At 39.6% G+C, this 21,606-nt stretch overlaps 1 protein-coding gene across 1 annotated transcript in view; it reads right to left on the bottom strand.

Moving 5' to 3' along the window:
* Positions 1 to 7,530: 7,530 nt before the first annotated feature.
* The window catches only part of LOC149428156 (structural maintenance of chromosomes protein 1A-like), a gene marked incomplete at its 5' end in the record, with an annotated part of 53,450 nt that continues 39,374 nt past the window's right edge, over positions 7,531 to 21,606 (bottom strand). The window contains 8 exons of the mRNA XM_089667653.1: positions 7,531 to 8,624; positions 8,786 to 8,896; positions 10,070 to 10,139; positions 10,404 to 10,555; positions 11,523 to 11,677; positions 15,580 to 15,736; positions 15,825 to 15,923; positions 19,408 to 19,561. Of these exons, the coding sequence (XP_089523779.1) occupies positions 8,541 to 8,624; positions 8,786 to 8,896; positions 10,070 to 10,139; positions 10,404 to 10,555; positions 11,523 to 11,677; positions 15,580 to 15,736; positions 15,825 to 15,923; positions 19,408 to 19,561 (982 nt within the window). The remainder of the gene's footprint in view (positions 8,625 to 8,785; positions 8,897 to 10,069; positions 10,140 to 10,403; positions 10,556 to 11,522; positions 11,678 to 15,579; positions 15,737 to 15,824; positions 15,924 to 19,407; positions 19,562 to 21,606) is intronic.

The raw sequence follows: 21,606 nt of genomic DNA on the forward strand, positions 1-21,606 counted from the left end.
ATACAAAATGTTTTTATTATTTTTTTATTTAAATAATTACAGGGCCATCATCCATATACAGAATTTTTATTTTTTTATTTAAATAATTACAGAGCCATCACCCATATACAGAATGTTTATTATTTTAATTTAAATAATTACAGAGTATATCATCCATATGCAGATTTTTTTTAAATTTTATTTAAATAATTACAGAGCCATCATCCATATACAGAATTTTTTTTATTATTTAAATAATTACAGACCCATCATCCATATACAGAATGTTTATAATTTTTTTTATTAAAATAATTACAGAGCCAACATTCATACTGTACAGTATACAGAATGTTTTTATTATTTTTTTAATTTAAATAATTACAGAGCCATCATCCATATACAGGATGTTTATAATTTTTTTATTAAAATTAATTACAGAGCCAACATTCATACTGTACAGTATACAGAATGTTTTTATTATTTTTTTTATTTTAAATAATTACAGAGCCATCATCCATATACAGGATGTTTATTTTTTTTATTTAAATAATTACAGAGCTATCACCCATATACAAAATGTTTTTATTATTTTTTTATTTAAATAATTACAGGGCCATCATCCATATACAGAATGTTTTTTTATTATTTAAATAATTAGCAATCATCCATATACAGAATGTTTATTTTTATTAAAATAATTATAGACCCATCATCCATATACAGAATGTTTATTTTTTTTTATTAAAATAATTACAGAGCCATCACCCATATACAAAATGTTTTTATTATTATTTTTTTGTTTAAATAATTACAGGGCCATCACCCATATACAGAATGTTTATTTTAATTTAAATAATTACAGAGTATATCATCCATATGCAGATTTTTTTAAATTTTATTTAAATAATTAAATAATTACAGAGCCATCATCCATATACATAATTTTTTTTTTATTTAAATAAATTACAGAGCCATCATCCATATACAGAATGTTTATTTATTTATTTTTTTATTAAAATAATTACAGAGCCATCATTTATGTACAGAATTTTTTTTATTATTTAAATAATTACAGAGCCATCATCCATATACAGGATGTTTATTTTTTTTTATTTAAATAATTACAGAGCCATCACCCATAAATAATAAAAAAATTCTGTATATGGATGATGGCTCTCAATTATTTATATTAAAAAAATAATAATAAACATTCTGTATATGGATGATGGCTCTGTAATTATTTAAATAATAAAAAAAAATTCTGTATAATTACAGAGCCATCCTCCATATACAGAATGTTTTTTTTTTTAAATTTTGAACATGACTTTAAATGCGTTGTAAGGCGGAGGACACCATGAATTCTGTACGAGGAGGAGATGGAACGCCAAGCCTATAAAATATCACCTCCAAACGACTTTCCAGGAAAGGTTTCACAGAAATCTTTCTATAGGTTTTCCATTTGGAACAAATTAATCATTAATCAAAAGACGAGTTTGACGGAGCGAGCTTTGGGCATGTTCACCGGCCGTGCCGGGACCTGCACCTTCACTGACTCATTTTTTGGCTTCGTTGCCGGCAAGCATTACACTAAATGTTTTATTGCGCTACAAATGTAATAAACGTTCGAGCCAAATGCCGGGCGGTGGCAGGGGGCGGTCCTTGCCAGAGGATTAGTACATCTGTTCAGCCAGTATTGTGATCCAGGCAGTTCTAGCCGGATGGCACAACATCGGCCGAAAATTTGGGCGCAACCCTAGTTATGACTAAAGCCATGTGAGCTGAAACCCGTCAACCTTCTGTATCTGAGACGCGTGTACTGCGGTCTTTACAACGAATTACGATTTTAGAGCAGATCGATCTCTTTATCGTGGAATCAGCAAAGTCAGTAATGTCCTCTCTGAGACAAGGTGGACTCATGGCATCTGTGGACCTTCAAGATGCCCATCTACGTGTTCCCCTTTACACGCCACATCAACGATTTCTACGCTTTGCAGTGGCAGACGACCACTTTGCACGCTATGCTCTCTGAAAGTTCTGGAATGTTCTAGAAAGAACGTGGTGGACAATTCCGGAGAGCATAGCGTGCAAAGTGGTCGTCTGCCACTGCAAAGCGTAGAAATCGTTGATGTGGCGTGTAAAGGGGAACACGTAGATGGGCATCTTGAAGGTCCACCTTGTCTCAGAGGCAATTACTGACCTTGCTGATTGAAAGTTCTGGAATGTTCTAGAAAGAACATGGTGGACAATTCCGATCAGCAAGGTCAGTAATTGCCTCTCTGAGACAAGGTGGACCTTCAAGATGCCCATCTATGCCAATCAAGGTGGACCTTCAAGATGCCCATCTTACACGCCACATCAACGATTTCTACACTTTGCAGTGGCAGACGACCACTTTGCACGCTATGCTCTCCGGAATTGTCCACCATGTTCTTTCTAGAACATTCCAGAACTTTCAATCAGCAAGGTCAGTAATTGCCTGAGACAAGGTGGACCTTCAAGATGCCCATCTACGTGTTCCCCTTTACACGCCACATCAACGATTTCTACGCTTTGCAGTGGCAGACGACCACTTTGCACGCTATGCTCTCTGAAAGTTCTGGAATGTTCTAGAAAGAACGTGGTGGACAATTCCGGAGAGCATAGCGTGCAAAGTGGTCATCTGCCACTGCAAAGCGTAGAAATCGTTGATGTGGCGTGTAAAGGGGAACACGTAGATGGGCATCTTGAAGGTCCACCTTGTCTCAGGCAATTACTGACCTTGCTGATTGAAAGTTCTGGAATGTTCTAGAAAGAACATGGTGGACAATTCCGATCAGCAATGTCAGTAATTGCCTCTCTGAGACAAGGTGGACCTTCAAGATGTCCATCTATGCCCATCAAGGTGGACCTTCAAGATGCCCATCTTACACGCCACATCAACGATTTCTACACTTTGCAGTGGCAGGCGACCACTTTGCACGCTATGCTCTCCGGAATTGTCCACCATGTTCTTTCTGGAACATTCAATCAGCAAGGTCAGTAATTGCCTCTCTGAGACAAGGTGGACCTGTGGACCTCCAAGATGCCCATCTACGTGTTCCCAGTTACACGCCACATCAACGATTTCTACGCTTTGCAGTGGCAGACGACCACTTTGCACGCTATGCTCTCCAGAATTGTCCACCACGTTCTTTCTAGAACATTCCAGAACTTTCAATCAGCAATTGCCTCTCTGAGACAAGGTGGACCTTCAAGATGCCCATCTATGTGTTCCCCTTTACACGCCACATCAACGATTTCTACGATTTGCAGTGGCAGCCGACCACTTTGCACGCTATGCTCTCCGGAATTGTCCACCATGTTCTTTCTGGAAAATTCCAGAACTTTCAATCAGCAAGGTCAGTAATTGCCTCTCTGAGACAAGGTGGACCTTCAAGATGCCCATCTACGTGTTCCCCTTTACACGCCACATCAGCGATTTTTTACGCTTTGCAGTGGCAGACGACCACTTTGCACGCTATGCTCTCCGGAATTGTCCACCATGTTCTTTCTAGAACATTCCAGAACTTTCAATCAGCAATTGCCTCTCTGAGACAAGGTGGACCTTCAAGATGCCCATCTACGTGTTCCCCTTTACACGCCACATCGATTTCTACGCTTTGCAGTGGCAGACGACCACTTTGCACACTATGCTCTCCAGGACTGTCCGCAATATCCTTTCCGGAGCTTTCTAGAACATTCCAGAACTTTCAATACTGTCCTCTGCTCCCAGGGTGTTCACAAATATCCCGGCACTCTCGGATCGAGCACCCGCTACCTCAAAGTGACTGGATGGGTAGTAGCGTACCTTTCCTTCTGTTTTTCATTTTTCCAATTCCATACCAGGAATTTTTTGAGGGATTCCAAGTCCAGGAGAGGACAGATCCCACCGTTGGGTTTTCGTGAACAGAGTTGAGTAGATTGCCTTGAGAACCTGCCTTGTGGGGGGGGGGGGGGGGTAATAGTGCAGCTCCCTGGGACAAGAGATGGTTTAATTCATTTTGCAAATCTGACGGTTCTTGGGACTGTTTTTGGTGGAGTTGAAATAAGTGAGGCGGTAGATTTTTTTTAAAACCATCTTCTAGCCTTTGGAAACCAGTGATTGAACCACAGTTTTGGGACATCTGTGAACCAAACAGCAGCAACAGCTGTCCCCCTCTCGTCCATATCTTAAGAGTAGTTGCCCCTTCGTTGTGAAGAGGGCTTGGTGGTCTTTGTTGGCCAAGCCTTGCGCCAAAAGGAAGGGCCGGACTTAGGTTTAGAAGTTGAAGCCTGAGAAGATTAGAGGAATTAGGGGCTTCTGGTTTTGAATGGAAGCACCATTCCTCCACCCCGGTCCAGGCAGCGGAGATAACCCTCAAACTTTCAAGTGTTCCATCACACGTAGGTAGGCTCCTATAACCCATGGTGTATGAGTGGGTGCCCCTTCGTCCTGAAGAGGGCTTGGTGGTCTTTGTTGGCCAAGCCTTGCGCCGAAAGGAAGAGTCAAACTTCGGTTTAGAAGTTGAAGCCTGAGAAGATTCTGGTTTTGAATGAAGAGACCAATTCCCCACCCGGTCCAAGCAGTGGCCTCGGAGATAACCCTCAAACTTTCAAGTGTTCCATCACCCATGGGTCGGCTCCTATAATACATGGTGTATGAGTGGGTGCCCCTACGTTGTGAAGAGGGCTTGGTGGTCTTTGTTGGCCAAACCTTGCGCCAAAAGAAAGGACCGGACTTCGGTTTAGAAGTTGAAGCCTGAGAAGATTAGATTATAGGAATTAGGGGCTTCTGGTTTTGAATGAAGAGACCATTCCTCCACCCCGGTCCAAGCAGTGGCCTCGGAGATAACCCTCAAACTTTCAAGTGCTCCATCACCCGTAGGTCGGCTCCTATAACCCATGGTGTATGAGTGGGTGCCCCTACATTGTGAGGAGGGCGTGGTTGCCTTTGTTGGCCAAGCCTTGCGCCGAAAGGAAGGGATGAATTTAAGGATTAGAGGAATTAGGGGCTTCTGGATTTGAATGAAGAGACCATTCCCCACCCTGGTCCAAGCAGTGGCAGTGGAGATAAACCTCAAACTTGCAAGTGTTCCACATAACCTATAACCCATGGTGTACGAGTGGGTGCCCCTACGTTGTGAAGAGGGCTTGGTGGTCCTTGTTGGCCAAGCCTTGTGCCGAAAGGAAGGACTGAACTTTGGTTTAGATGTTGAAGCTGGAGAAGATTAGAGGAATTAGGGGCTTCTGGTTTTGAATGAAGAGACCATTCATCCACCCCGGTCCAAGCAGCGGTAGTGGAGAGAACCCTCAAACTTGCAAGTGTTCCACCACCCGCCCGTAGGTCGGCTTCTATAACACATGGTGTATGAGTGGGTGCCCCTTCGTCGTGAAGAGGGCATGGTGGTCTTTGTTGGCCAAGCCTTGCGCCGAAAGGAAGGGCCGAATTTAAGATTAGAGGAATTAGGGGCTTCTGGTTTTGAATCAAGAGACCATTCCCCACCCCGGTCCAAGCAGTGGCAGCGGAGATGACCCTCAAACTTTCAAGTGTTCCACCACCCGTAGGTTGGCTCCTATAACCCATGGTTTATGAATATTCGGCCCGTGTCCCGTACTCAACGATTCAAATAAAAGTTTCAGCTCTAGATGAACCCGGAGACATAAATCCCGATGCACCGGCTCAGTCCCAGATTCCGATGAACATTCATCACTCATCGGTGAACCAAACACACCACTGACAGCCAATGAAAAATATGCCCTCAAAACATTTTCCGACAGATAAACTAACCGATAATATTTCACAAACTATTTGGGTGGATCGCTTCATTTCCATTTGTTTTTTTTTTTTTTTTTGCATCTACCATCACATACCTGTTTGTTGTCACTGCTCTGGAATTTTATGTAACGAGTCGCGGTGTCATTCCCGGCCTGTAAATACACGAAAGAGGAAAAAAGATCTACGGGAACGTGTCCTTTAGGCGATTTCAAGTGTTCTATTCGATCTGCGGCAATTATTGTTCGATATTTACGATGATATTTTATACCCTAAAAACGGCAAATATTTACAATTTGTATAAAGAATTTTACTTTAAAGATGAACTCTGGCTCCTCCCCTTCAGTCTTGCACAGGTGTACCGGCTCCTCCCCTTCAGTCTTGCACAGGTGTACCATCTCCTCCCCTTCAGTCTTGCACAGGTGTACCGGCTCCTCCCCTTCAGTCTTGCACAGGTGAACCGGCTCCTCCCCTTCAGTCTTGCACAGGTGAACCGGCTCCTCCCCTTCAGTCTTCCACAGGTGCACCGGCTCCTCCCCTTCAGTCTTCCACAGGTGCACCGGCTCCTCCCCTTCAGTCTTGCACAGGTGCACCGGCTCCTCCCCTTCAGTCTTGCACAGGTGCACCGGCTCCTCCCCTTCAGTCTTGCACAGGTGCACCGGCTCCTCCCCTTCAGTCTTGCACAGGTGCACCGGCTCCTCCCCTTCAGTCTTGCACAGGTGTACCGGCTCCTCCCCTTCAGTCTTGCACAGGTGAACCGGCTCCTCCCCTTCAGTCTTGCACAGGTGAACCGGCTCCTCCCCTTCAGTCTTGCACAGGTGAACCGGCTCCTCCCCTTCAGTCTTGCACAGGTGAACCGGCTCCTCCCCTTCAGTCTTGCACAGGTGTACCGGCTCCTCCCCTTCAGTCTTGCACAGGTGTACCGGCTCCTCCCCTTCAGTCTTGCACAGGTGAACCGGCTCCTCCCCTTCAGTCTTGCACAGGTGAACCGGCTCCTCCCCTTCAGTCTTGCACAGGTGAACCGGCTCCTCCCCTTCAGTCTTGCACAGGTGAACCGGCTCCTCCCCTTCAGTCTTGCACAGGTGAACCGGCTCCTCCCCTTCAGTCTTGCACAGGTGAACCGGCTCCTCCCCTTCAGTCTTGCACAGGTGTACCGGCTCCTCCCCTTCAGTCTTGCACAGGTGTACCGGCTCCTCCCCTTCAGTCTTGCACAGGTGAACCGGCTCCTCCCCTTCAGTCTTCCACAGGTGTACCGGCTCCTCCCCTTCAGTCTTCCACAGGTGTACCGGCTCCTCCCCTTCAGTCTTCCACAGGTGTACCGGCTCCTCCCCTTCAGTCTTGCACAGGTTTACCGGCTCCTCCCCTTCAGTCTTCCACAGGTGTACCGGCTCCTCCCCTTCAGTCTTCCACAGGTGTACCGGCTCCTCCCCTTCAGTCTTGCGCATGGTTTTTTTTACCATTTAAAGAAAAGAAAAAAAAAATTTGCACCCCAGTGATCTTTGATCTCTTTCTTGTTCAGTGAGATCTCCACCTCTCGCAGGTTGCCACCCCCGGCTTCGAGTGTCTACTTTCCAAGAGGGGAATCTGTTTGGCCCGTTTTCCCTGTTTTTCTAACACCCAGAGGATAAAGAAAAAAAATAATAATATAGAATTACATTTGGGTACGGTGTTGCACGGCGGAGTGATTGTCCGTCAAACGATCAGAATACTGAAAACCCGGCCTGGAATGGAGGGAAATCACCGGCCGGGTAACAAGTGTGTCAAGAATGCAAAACAGACCATTTAAAAGTCAGACTCTCTTTATTGCAAAACACGAAAAACAAAAACACTAAAAGTAAGAAAAGAAGCGCTTACATCGGCAGAAGTGATAAAAGGCGCAGCCATTACCTACGAAACATTTTTTTTTGGGGAGGGAGGGGTTTGTTGAGCACTAAACATGATATTACTGAAGGGGTAAAGAAAAAAAAAAAAAAAGGATGTGATAATTACACCATAACAATGATTAAAATCATGGGGGGGGGGGGGGGGGGTAAAGTCTGCCAGACTGCTTTGTGGCTTTTGTGATTTGGGCCTGTGTACATAATTCCTGGGGTTACAGAAATCAGATCGCTTTTTGTAATAAGTTAAAAAAAAACGGGAAAAAAAAAGGAGAAAAAAAAAGGGAAAAAAGGAGAAAAAAAAAAGAGAAAAAAGAAATTAAAAAAAGGAGAACAAAAAGGAGAAAAAAAAGAGAAAAAAGGAGAAAAAAGGAGAAAAAAAAGGGAAAAAAAAAAAAAGAAATTAAAAAAAAGAGAAAAAAGGAGAAAAAAGAAATTAAAGAAAAAAGAAATTAAAAAAAGGAGAACAAAAGGAGAAAAAAAAGGGAGAAAAAAAAAGAAATTAAAAAAGAGAAAAAAGGAGAAAAAAAAAGAGAAAAAAGGAGAAAAAAAAAAAGAGAAAAAAGGAGAATTTAAAAAAAAAAGAAAAAAGGAGAAAAAAGAAATTAAAAAAAGGAGAACAAAAGGAGAAAAAAAAGGGAGAAAAAAAAGAAATTAAAAAAAAAGAGAAAAAAGAAATTAAAAAAAGGAGAACAAAAGGAGAAAAAAAAGGGAGAAAAAAAAAGAAATTAAAAAAAAAAGAGAAAAAAAATTAAAAAAAAGGAGAACAAAAAAATGAAGAAAAAAAAAATAAAAATAAAAAAAAAAAAAAGAAGGAAACATCCTCCAATCAAGTTTTGGGGTAAACAGGGGAAAGGAGGGAGCCGGGGTCCACAAATCAAAAGTTTTTATAAAAGTCCCGAAGGCGATGTCCGCTATTGGTCGTTGGGGTTTGGGTTGGCATCTGGGTAATTGGTGAGATCAAAGGTCAGTACTTTGCTGATCACACAGTCACCTTGCTGCAAAAGACAAAAAAAACAAAAGCAAAACAAAATTAAAAAAAAAAAAAAAATTAATAAAAAAAAAACAAAAAAAGGCATCTTTATCACATGTACAAATGCAGTGCACATCCCCCAACATCGGAGTCCAGGTCGATGGTTCCATCCCGACGCTCACTTACCTCGGGGTAAACGCCAACTAAACTTTCGGCCTTGGTGTAGAACTCCTCCTTCAGGGAGATGACGATCGCCTGGAAGTTGGTCATCGACTGCTCTTTAATATAGTTGGCCACCTACAGAGGAAGAAAGAAAAGCACAAAAACCAGTAAAAATGGCGCCGATCTATAAAAGGAACTAAGTTGGCTCTACTGATACCGAGCGAAGAAACCCATCTCTGAAATTAGCTGTGCAATCTGTTGATCAGTTACTTGAGCACTTTATTAGACTGGGAGAGCGGATATAGTGAATGCGGGGTCCGGGGAGAGCGGATATAGTGAATGCGGGGTCCGGGGAGAGAGGATATAGTGAATGCGGGGTCCGGGGAGAGCGGATATAGTGAATGCGGGGTCCGGGGAGAGCGGATATAGTGAATGCGGGGTCCGGGGAGAGCGGGTATAGTGAATGCGGGGTCCGGGGAGACCAGATATAGTGAATGCGGGGTCCGGGGGGAGGGGATATAGTGAATGCGGGGTCCGGGGAGAGCGGATATAGTGAATGCGGGGTCCGGGGAGAGCGGGTATAGTGAATGCGGGGTCCGGGGAGAGCGGATATAGTGAATGCGGGGTCCGGGGAGAGCGGATATAGTGAATGCGGGGTGCGGGGAGAGCGGATATAGTGAATGCGGGGTCCGGGGAGAGCGGATATAGTGAATGCGGGGTCCGGGGAGAGCGGATATAGTGAATGCGGGGTCCGGGGAGAGCGGATATAGTGAATGCGGGGTCTGGGGAGAGCGGATATAGTGAATGCGGGGTCCGGGGAGGGCGGATATAGTGAACGCGGGTCCGGGGAGGGCGGATATAGTGAATGCGGGGTCCGGGGAGGGCGGATATAGTGAACGCGGGGCCCGGGGAGAGCGGATATAGTGAATGCGGGGTCCGGGGAGGGCGGATATAGTGAACGCGGGGTCCGGGGAGGGCGGATATAGTGAACGCGGGGCCCGGGGAGAGCGGATATAGTGAATGCGGGGTCCGGGGAGGGCGGATATAGTGAACGCGGGGCCCGGGGAGAGCGGATATAGTGAATGCGGGGTCCGGGGAGGGCGGATATAGTGAACGCGGGGTCCGGGGAGGGCGGATATAGTGAACGCGGGGTCCGGGGAGGGCGGATATAGTGAACGCGGGGTCCGGGGAGACTGTATATAGTGAACGCGGGGTCCGGGGAGGGCGGATATAGTGAACGCGGGGTCCGGGGAGGGCGGATATAGTGAACGCGGGTCCGGGGAGGGCGGATATAGTGAACGCGCTCACCTTCCCGATGTTGGTGTTATCCAGAGCAGCGTCTATCTCATCCAGAACGAAGAACGGCGACGGCTTGTAACTAACGAGCAAAAAAAAGGGAAAACCGTAGTACAGGGAAAAAAAAAAAAAATAACTAAAAAAAATTAATAAAATAATAAAAATTAAAAAAATAAAATAATAAATAAAATAATAATAAATAAAATTAATAAAATAATAATTAATAAAATAATAAATAATAATAAATAAAAGGTAAGTAGCACTTTGGGGTTCGGTGGCATTGCTGTGACCACTTTACCAACCAATATGGACCCAACGGGTCAGGACAGCCGGGTTCCCCACTTACCTGTGGATAGCGAAGAGCAGGGCCAGAGCCGCCACCGTCTTCTCTCCTCCAGACAAGTTGTCCATAGGCCGGAACCGCTTCCCCGGGGCCACACAGTTGTAGTTGATTCCATCCAAGTAGGGTTCCTCGGGGTTCTCCGGTCCCAGGAAAGCCTGCCCATAGGAAGATAGGGTAAGAGTCAGGTCCATGGGGCCTCTATGGAGAATCCACGAGGGGCCTCCTATGGAGAATCCACGAGGGGCCCCCTATGGAGAATCCACGAGGGGCCCCCTATGGAGAATCCACGAGGGGCCCCCTATGGAGAATCCACGAGGGGCCCCCTATGGAGAATCCACGAGGGGCCCCCTATGGAGAATCCACGAGGGGCCCCCTATGGAGAATCCACGAGGGGCCCCCTATGGAGAATCCACGAGGGGCCCCCTATGGAGAATCCACGAGGGGCCCCCTATGGAGAATCCACGAGGGGCCCCCTATGGAGAATCCACGAGGGGCCCCCTATGGAGAATCCACGAGGGGCCCCCTATGGAGAATCCACGAGGGGCCCCCTATGGAGAATCCACGAGGGGCCCCCTATGGAGAATCCACGAGGGGCCCCCTATGGAGAATCCACGAGGGGCCCCCTATGGAGAATCCACGAGGGGCCCCCTATGGAGAATCCACGAGGGGCCCCCTATGGAGAATCCACGAGGGGCCCCCTATGGAGAATCCACGAGGGGGCCCCTATGGAGAATCCACGAGGGGGCTCCTATGGAGAATCCACGAGGGGCCTCCATGGGGAATCCACGAGGGGCCTCCATGGGGAATCCACGAGGGGCCTCCATGGGGAATCCACGAGGGGCCTCCATGGGGAATCCACGAGGGGCCTCCATGGGGAATCCACGAGGGGCCTCCATGGGGAATCCACGAGGGGCCTCCATGGGGAATCCACGAGGGGCCTCCATGGGGAATCCACGAGGGGCCTCCATGGGGAATCCACGAGGGGCCTCCATGGGGAATCCACGAGGGGCCTCCATGGGGAATCCACGAGGGGCCTCCATGGGGAATCCACGAGGGGCCTCTTTGGAGAATCCACGAGGGGCCTCTTTGGAGAATCCACGAGGAAGGTCTCGGAGGTCTCACCTGAGCGCTGCTGTTTCTGGACAAGGCCTTGTAGATCTCATCGATGTTGGTCGCCACCGACTCGAAGCAAGCGTTGAACCGATCGAACCTTTCCTTCTTCGTCTGCTCGAAGGTCTGCTTGGCTTTCTTGGCTCGTTTACGAGCCGCTTCAAACTCTGCAGCAGCAAGAACGTGGTGTGAGAAGATGGCATGCACCCCCCTACCCCCCCCCTTGCGCAGACACCCCCCCCCCCCCGCGCAGACACGCCCCACTCCTCCCCAACAATTAAATTTTATTTTTTCCCAAAAAAGTTGCATTTGAAAATATGCCGCGCAAATGCCGTGTGACAAAAAAAAAAAAAAAAAAAAAAAGGCTCTAAAGAATAAAATGGTGGGTTTTGCAATTTTTTTTGGGGGAAAAAATTATTTTTTTTATTTCAATGCAAAAGGACCACAACACATAAGTTTTTTTTTTTTAAAATATAAAAGATGATGTTACGCCGAGTAAATAGATACAAAAAATAGAAAAAAAAAACATGACTTTTTGCCATAAAACATGTCCAATAAAAAGATTAAAAAAAAAAAAAAAAAAAAAAAAATCTAAATTCTTCATAAATTAAGGCCAAAATTTATACTGCTCCGTGTCTTTGCTAAAAAAAAAAAAAAAAAAAAAAAAACACAAAAAAAATAAAAAATAAAAAAAACCCCCAATAATTGTATATTAATTGGTTTGAAAGGAATGGCATCTACAAATGGCGGTATATATACCAGAATTTTTATTTATTTCATACTAGTAATGGCGGCGATCAGCGACTTCTAGCGGGACTGCGAGGGGCAAAAAGTTTCTCAAAATTGTGCCTCTTTTTTTATTGGACATGTTTAATAGCAAAAAGTTCTCAAAATTGTCGTTTTTTGATTTTTAAAATTTTTATTACTGGATTTTTTTTTTTTATAGCAAAAAGTTTTATTTTTTTTTACAGGACATGATTAATCGCAAAACGTTTTTCTCAATGTTTTTTTTTTTTTTAAATTTTTCTGGACATGTCTAACAGCAAAAAGTTTTTCTCAAAATTGTGAGTTTTTTTGATTTTTTTAATTCTTTTACGGGACATGTTTAATAGCAAAAAGTTTCTCTCAAAATTGTAGGTCTTGATTTTTTAAATTTTTTTCACTGGACATCTTTTTTTAATAGCAAATGTTTTTCTCAAAATTGTCTTTTTATTTTTAAATTTTTTTTTACTGGACATGCTTAATAGCAAAACGTTTTTCTCAAAATTGTAGCTTTTTTAAATTTTTATTTTACTCAACATGTTTAATAAGAAAAAGTTTCTCTCAAAATTGTAGCTTTTTAAAAAAAAAATTTTTTTTGTTACTGAACATGTTTAATAGCAAAAAGTTTTTCTCAAAATTGTTGCTCTTGTTTTGATTTTTTTTAAAAAAAATTTTACTGGATGTTTAATAGCAAAAAGTTCTCAAAATTGTCGTTCTTTTTTTGATTTTTTACATAGCAAAAAGTTTATCTAAAAATTGTAATTTTTTTTAATTTTTTTTTTTTTTTTTTACAGGACATGATTAATAGCAAAACTTTCTCAAAATTGCCACTTTTTTAAATTTTTTTTTTTAAATTTTACTGGACATGTTTAATAGCAAAAAGTTTCTCAAAAATTGTCAGTCTTTTGTTTTAATTTTTCTTACAGTTTTTTTTACTGAACATGTTTAATAGCAAAACGTTTCTCCCAAAATTGTTGCTCTTATTTGATTTTTTAAAACATTTTTTTACTGGACATGTTTAATAGCAAAAAGTTTTCAAAATTGTCGTTCTTTTTTTGGTTTTTAATTTTTTTTTTTACATAGCAAAAAGTTTTCTAAAAATTGTAATTTTTTTACTTTTTTTTTTTTACAGGACATAATAGCAAAATGTTTTTCTCGAAATTGTCACTTTTTTATTTTTTTTTTAAATTTTACTGGACATGTTTAACCGTTTCCATACCGGGCACTTTTACCCCTTCCTGCCCCCCAGGCCATTTTTCAGGTTTCAGCGCTCTCACACTTTGAATGACAATTGCGCAGTCATACAACATTGTACCCAAACTAAAATTTTATCATTTTCTTCACACAACTAGAGCTTTCTTTTGGTGGTATTTAATCACCGCTGGGGTTTTTATTTTTTGCTAAATTAACAAAAAAAGACCAAAAATTTTGAAAAAAAAACACATTTTTCTTTGTTTCTGTTATAAAAGTTTACAAATAAATAATTGTTCTTCATAAATTTAGGCCGAGATGTATTCTGCTACATGTCTTTGGTGAAAATAACCCAAATTAGATGTATTATTTAGTTTGTAGGAAAGTTATAGAGTTCACAAACTATGGTATAGATCTGAAAATTGATCAATCCTGAAGTACTGACAGCCAATCTAATTTCTTGAGGTCCAAGAATGTCAGAATAGTACAGATATCCCCCAAATGTCAGGACAGTACAGATATCCCCCAAATGTCAGGACAGTACAGATATCCCCCAAATGTCAGAACAGGACAGATATCCCCCAAATGACCCCTTTTTGCAGAGTAGACAGTCCGACGTACTTCATAAGAGGCATGGCGAGTTTTTTGAAGTTGTATTTTTTTGTCATAATTTTTCCGAAAATGAAAAAATGAAAAATATTATTTTCACTATTTTTTTTTTACATACTGTCACCAGTGCAGTACAGCGTCATCATATAACTGGCATGGCGGTGAACAGGGACACTGACTGGTGACAGTATGAAAAAAAAAAAAATTATATTTTTTTTTAATTTTTTTTTATTTTTTTATTATATTTAATTTTTTATTACATTTTTTTTTTATTTTTTTTAAGATTTTTTTTCATATTTTACTATGACCAAAATAGTACAATGTTACCATAGTAACATTGTACTACTTTGGGGAAGTGATCAGTATTTTTTTTTTTTTTTTTTTTTACACAATTTGCTTATAGCAAAGAATTACTTTGCTATAAGCAAGCATTTACCTGAATGACATCGATTCATTCAGCTTTTTTTTTTTTTTTTTTTTTTTGTGCTTAGCTGTGATTTGGTCACAGCTAATCACATGACATGTGCATGTGATTAGCTGTGACCATTCACAGCTAGGCACTAGTATACAATGGATGGCATCATGAATGAAGCCATCCATTGTATACAACTGTCATGTGACCTGCTGTGATTGGTCGCGGCAGGTCACATGGTACCGGCAACGGGAGCCGGTACTCGGATCTGTCATCGGCCGTGTCCGAGGTGCACGGGCGGTGACAGATCCCGCTGCTGCGCCGCTCTGCAATAGCGCAAACGGCGCATGTGCGGGAGCACGCCAAATGGCGTGGACCCGGAAAGCTGCAGCGCTTTTCAAGCCGCCAAACGGCTATTGGCCGGGCGGCTAATGGTTAATAGCAAAAAGTTTCTCAAAATTGTCACTTTTTTAAAAAACATTTTACTGGACATGTTTAATAACAAAGTTCTGAAAATTGTCACTTTTTTTATTTTTTTTTTAAATTTTACTTGACAGGTTTAATAGCAAAAAGTTCTCAAAATTGTTGTTTTGATTTTTAAAATTTTTTTCATTGGACATTTGTTTTTTAATAGCAAAAAGTTTTTTTGGTTTTTTTTAAAGTTTTTGTTTTTACTGGACATGCTTAATAGCAAATTTTTTTCTCAAAATTGTCACTTTTTTTGATTTAAAAAAATTTTTTTTTACTGGAAATTTTTTTTTAACAGCAAAAGTTTTTCTCAAAAGTGTTTCAATTTTTCTAGCGCAAAAAAAAAAAAAAGTGATCAAATACCACCAAAAGAAAGCTCAATTCGTATGAAAAAAAAAGGCCGTTAATGTCATTTAGGTGCGGCGTTGCGGGACCGCGCGATTGTTAACGTAACGCAGCGCCATGGCGCAACAAATGGCTTGGTCAGGAAGGGGGGGTGGTAAATCCTCAGGAGGGCGAGGGGTTAAATTAACAGCTGGCAGGATCAATTTGCGTCCGCGGGATCGACGCCGGGCGGTAAAGTGCCGCACGATGTTCTTGCGCCGCGTCGCGGTCGCCCTCACTCACCGTCAGACGTCTCCTGGAACTTGTCTCGGACGCTCTCCAGCTTCTCCATGGCCTTCATGTTGGGGGCGGCGATTCGCTGGAGGACGCTTTGCTGTTCATTCAGCTTCTGCTGCAAAGCGCTCATCTCCTGCTTGATATCGTCGTCCGCCACCGCATCCTGCGAGAAAAGAGGCGGGGTCAAAGCCGCGAACCGGGAGCGAACGCCGTACTGAGACCCCTGCGACCCCTGCGGTTCCAGCACCTACCTTCAGGTCCTCCGAGAGCTCGCTGTAGTCGATCTCGATCAACGCTTCGCGTTTGTAGACCGTGGACGATTTCTGGGAGCTGCTGACCGATTCCTCGCCCTGAGAACCAACAACAACACGCAGTTAATGCCGGCCATACACGGGACAAATCCCCAACGATTCCTCGTCCGAAAATCAAAAACGTCGTTCGCTCGGTAATCCGACGCCATCGATGATTTTGAAAATTGGCCGACCGAGTCGTAAAGTTCCCCCCATATAACAGGCAAGACTTCTGGTCCTTCCAGGTCACGGCTCATGCGCATATTCTATTCAGAAAAACGATCGTACGTTTTGACCATGGAGTCAAAAATCGGTCGTTTTTTACAAATTTTCCAACACGCCCGATCACCGAAAAGGGGAGAAACCACGAAAATCGGCCGGTGCCATTGACCCCACTAACAGAGCGGGAATCGGCCGATTATTCTCAGGTCCGATTTTCAGACAAAAAAAATCGGTTGAATTTTGACCCGTGTATGGCCGGCCTTACTCAGAAACAAATAGGCGCCATTTAAAAAAAAAATAATAAAAAAACGATCTCGGTGTAAAAAAAAACACTAAAAAAAATAAAATAAATGTAAAAAAAAATGAAAGCTTTCAAAAAAAAAAATCGATCTTGGTGTAAAAAAAAATCAATAGAATAAATGTAAAAAAAATTAAAGCCTTCAAAGAAAAATAAAAATTGATCTTGGTGTAAAAAGACAAAAAAAAACAAAACTGTAAACAATAAAATAAATGTAAAAAAAAAATTAAAGCCTTCAAAGAAAAACAAAATTTTTGATCTTGGTGGAAAAAAAATAACATAAATGTGAAAAAAAATAAAATAAAAACCTTCAAAGAAAAAAAAAATTGATCTTGGTGTAAAAAAAAAAAACAAAAAAAAAAAAACTAAACAAAATAAAATAAATGTAAAAAAAATGAAAGCCTTCAAAGAAAAAAAAACATTTTTGATCTTGGTGCAAAAAAAAAACAAAATAAATGTGAAAAAAAATAAATAAAATGAAAGCCTTCAATGGAAAAAAAACAAACAAAAACAAAAACAAAAAAAAAAACAAAAAAAAAAAAAATCGATCTTGGTGTTTCGAAGGCTTTTAAGTGCAAAAGGAGGGATTTGAGGTCAGATCAAGCGTCAGATAAAGCAAAAGTCTAAAAAAAACCATAAAGCAATAGTGTACAAAAATAAATATATTAAATAATTGTAAAAAAAAAAAATTAAAGCAAGTGTATAAAAATAAATTAAATATTTGTAAAAAAAAAAAATTAAAGCAAAAGTGTAAAAAAAATAAACGTAAAAAAAAAAATGAAAGCCTTCAAAGAAAGAAAAAAAAAATTGATCTTGGTGTTTCGAAGGCTTTTAAGTGCAAAGGAGGGATTTGAGGTCAGATCCCTCTATAAAGAGTACCTGTCGCAGGCCTATTGCTGTCACAGAGGATGTTTACATTCCTTGTGACAGCAATAAAAGTGATAAAGAAAAAAATAAAAATAAAAGCAACAGTGAAAAGAAAAATTAAAATAAAAAATAAATGTAAAAAAAAAAAAATAAAATAAATGTAAAAAAAATATTTTTAACCACTTGACCGCTGCCCTATAGAGGAAATACTGCTACAGGGCGTCAGGGCAGCACAAAATCACATTATATATATACACACACACACAGGTGACGTGAAATTCCGGGGGGGGGGGGGGGTGCACGCGGAACCTATCTGCGTTGCCATTGGCAGCTAGGGATGTCAATCACCGGGTCCCGGCCGGGATACAGTCCGAGCAGAATACATTTTGGCCTTAATTTATGACGAAATTTGATTTTTAAAATATTTTTTACTGGACATGTTCAACAGCAAAAAGTAAAAAAAAAATTTTTTTTTCTCAAAATTGTCGGTTCTTTTTTTTTTTAATAGCGCAAAAATAACCACACAGACGATCAAATATCACTGAAAGAAAGCTCAATTTGTGGGAAAAGAAAAAAAAAAAAAAAAGGACTTAAAATTTAATTTGAGTGCAGCGTAACATCATCTTTTATACTTTACAAAAAAATTGGCTTTTCTATTGTTCTTTTGCATTAAAATTAAAAAAAAAAAAAAAAAGTATTTCCCCCCAAAAAAATGCATTTGAAAAAGCGTTGCGTAAATACCATGTGACCTAAAAAAATTTGTAAAATCCACCATTTTATTACCTAGGGCCTCCGCTTTAAAAAAATAAATATATAATTTTGGGGGGGGTTCTAACTAATTTACTAGCAAAAATGATAGATTTTTGCATTTAAAAAAAAAAAGTTATAAAGTGGCCCGGAGCCAAGTGGTTAACCCCTCCCCCTTATTAAAATTAAATTTATATATATATATATATATATATATATATATATAAATAAATAAAATGTTTGGGGTTCTAACGAATTTTCTAGCAAAAAATATAGATTTTTGCATTTAAAAAAATAAAAAAAAGTCATAAAATGTCCAGGAGCCCAAGTGGTTAACCCCTCCCCCTTATTAAAATAAATAAATAAATATAGGGGGTTGTAACAAATTTTCTAGCAAAAAATATTGATTTTTGCATTTAAAATTTTTTTTTAAAAAAAAGTCATAAAATGGCCTGGAGCCCAAATGGTTAACCCCCTCCCCCTTATTAAAATAAATAAATATATATATAGGGGGTTCTAACAAATTTTCGAGCAAAAAATATAAATTTTTGCATTTAAAAAAAGTCATAAAATGGCCTGAAGCCCAAGTGGTTAACCCCTCCCCCTTATTAAAATTAAAAAATAAATATATATATAATGTTTGGGGGTTCTAACAAATTTTCTAGCAAAAAATATTGATTTTTGCATTAAAAAAAAAAAAAAAAAAAATGGCCTGGAGCCCAAGTGGTTAACCCCTCGCCCTCCAGAGGATTCCCCCCCCCCCCTTCCTGACCAGGCTATTTTTTGTGATGCGGCACTTCGTTACTTTAACTGACAATTGCGCGGTCATGCAACGCTGCACCCAAATGAAATTTATGTCCCTTTTTCCCCCACAAATGGAGCTTTCTTTCGGTGGTATTTGATCGCCTGTGAGGTTTTTATATTTTGCGCTAAAAATAAAAAAAAAGATAATTTTGAGAAAAACGTTTTGCTATTAAACATGTCCAGTACATAAAAAAAAAAAAAAAAAAAAAAAAACGACAATTTTGAAAAAAATATATATTTATGACTTTTTGCACACATATTCAGTAAAAAATAATAATAAAAAAAAAAATTAAAAAAATGTCGTCATAAATTTAGGCTGAAATATATTCTGCTCCGTGTCTTTGCTAGAAAAAAAAAAAAAAAAATTGCAATACGTGTAAATTAATTGGTTTACGTGAATTCTAGTGTCTACAAATGGCGGTACAGATACAGTGATTTTGCGCAGCCCTGCCGCCCTGTAGCAGGACTTCTTCTATAGGACGGAGAGGAAGCGGTTGAAGGCCAAGTCCACCCCTCAGACCGCATTACACGTTATTACTCATGTTTAGGGAGTAGTGTGTAACACGTCTACAGGCACATGGAGCGTGTACACATGCGGTCCCGTACCTCCTCCTGGCTGATGTCCTCCATGGTGCCTTTACACAGCGGGAGCTTTATATCCTGCATCTTACAGGCCTGGAGCAAGTTGTGCCGATCGCTCTTCTTCTGCTCCAGTTTGGTCTCAATGGCCGTGACTTCCTTCTGTAGATGGGTCATCTCTCTGTACGAAACAAGACATGGCAATGTAAAAAAAATAAAAAAAAAAAAAAAAAAATACATGTTAATGTTTTCCCAGTTCTGCACCCTAAACAGCCAGCAATATGGTTAAAAAAAAAAAAAAAAAAAAAAACACAAAAAAAAAAAAAAATACATATTAATGTTTTCCCAGTTCAGCAGAAAACCCAAAAACAATGAAACAAACAAAAAAAAAAAAATACGTTAATGTTTTCCCAGTACTGCACCCTAAACAACCAGCAATATTGTAAAAAAAGGAAAAAAAAAAAACCATACATGTTAATGTCAATATGGTAAAAAAAAAAACAAAAAAAATAAAAACAAATAATAATAAAAAAAAAAAAAACAATACATGTTAATGTTTTCCCAGTTCAGCAAAAAACCCAAAAACAATGAAACAAACAAAAAAAAAAAATACGTTAATGTTTTCCCAGTTCAGCACCCTAAACAACCAGTAATATGGTAAAAAGAAAAAACCACAAAAAAAAAAAAAACGTTTTCCCAGTACTGCACATCCTAAACAACCAGCAATATTGCAAAAAAAAAAACCAAAAACAATCAAAAAACCCCAAAACAATAAAAAAAAAATACGTTAATGTTTTCCCAGTTCAGCACCCTAAACAACCAGCAATATTGTAAAAAAATAAATAAAAAACCCCCCAAAAACAATAAAAAAAAAAAACATGTTAATGTTTTCCCAGTTCAGCACCCTAAACAGCCAGCAATATTGTAAAAAAAGGAAAAAAACAAACAAACAATACATGTTAATGTCAATATGGTAAAAAAAAAACAAAAAAAATAAAAACAAATAATAAAAAAAAAAAACAATACATGTTAATGTTTTCCCAGTTCATCAAAAAACCCAAAAACAATGAAACAAAAAAAAAAAAATACGTTAATGTTTTCCCAGTTCAGCACCCTAAACAATCAGTAATATGGTAAAAAAAAAAAAAACACAAAAAAAAAAAAAACGTTTTCCCAGTACTGCACCCTAAACAACCAGCAATATTGTAAAAAAAAAAAAAAAACCAAAAACAATCAAAAAACCCCAAAACAATAAAAAAAAATATATGTTAATGTTTTCCCAGTTCAGCACCCTAAACAACCAGCAATATTGTAAAAAAAAAAATAAAAAACACCCCAAAAACAATAAAAAAAAAAACATGTTAATGTTTTCCCAGTTCAGCACCCTAAACAGCCAGCAATATTGTAAAAAAACGAAAAAAAAAAAAAACCAATACATGTTAATGTCAATATGGTAAAAAAAAAAACCACAAACAAAAAAAATAAAAACAAATAATAAAATAAAAAAAAAAAAACAATACATGTTAATGTTTTCCCAGTTCAGCAAAAAACCCAAAAACAATGAAACAAAAAAAAAAAAATACGTTAATGTTTTCCCAGTTCAGCACCCTAAACAATCAGTAATATGGTAAAAAAAAAAAAAACACAAAAAAAAAAAAAACGTTTTCCCAGTACTGCACCCTAAACAACCAGCAATATTGTAAAAAAAAAAAAAAACCAAAAACAATCAAAAAACCCCAAAACAATAAAAAAAATATATGTTAATGTTTTCCCAGTTCAGCAAAAAACCCAAAAACAATGAAAAAAAAAAATAAAAAATACGTTAATGTTTTCCCAGTTCAGCACCCTAAACAACCAGTAATATGGTAAAAAGAAAAAACCACAAAAAAAAAAAAAAACGTTTTCCCAGTACTGCACATCCTAAACAACCAGCAATATTGTAAAAAAAAAACCCAAAAACAATCAAAAAACCCCAAAACAATAAAAAAAAAATACGTTAATGTTTTCCCAGTTCAGCACCCTAAACAGCCAGCAATATTGTAAAAAAAAAAAAAAAAAACACCCCAAAAACAATAAAAAAAAAAACATGTTAATGTTTTCCCAGTTCAGCACCCTAAACAACCAGTAATATGGTAAAAAAAAAAAACCACAAAAAAAAAAAAAAACGTTTTCCCAGTACTGCACCCTAAACAACCAGCAATATTGTAAAAAAAAAAAAAAACCAAA

Source organism: Staurois parvus, unplaced genomic scaffold (genome assembly GCF_062004578.1).
Source record: "Staurois parvus isolate SC_StPar_1 unplaced genomic scaffold, SC_StPar_1.0 ptg003465l, whole genome shotgun sequence".
In the NCBI taxonomy this organism is placed as follows: Eukaryota; Metazoa; Chordata; class Amphibia; order Anura; family Ranidae; genus Staurois; species Staurois parvus.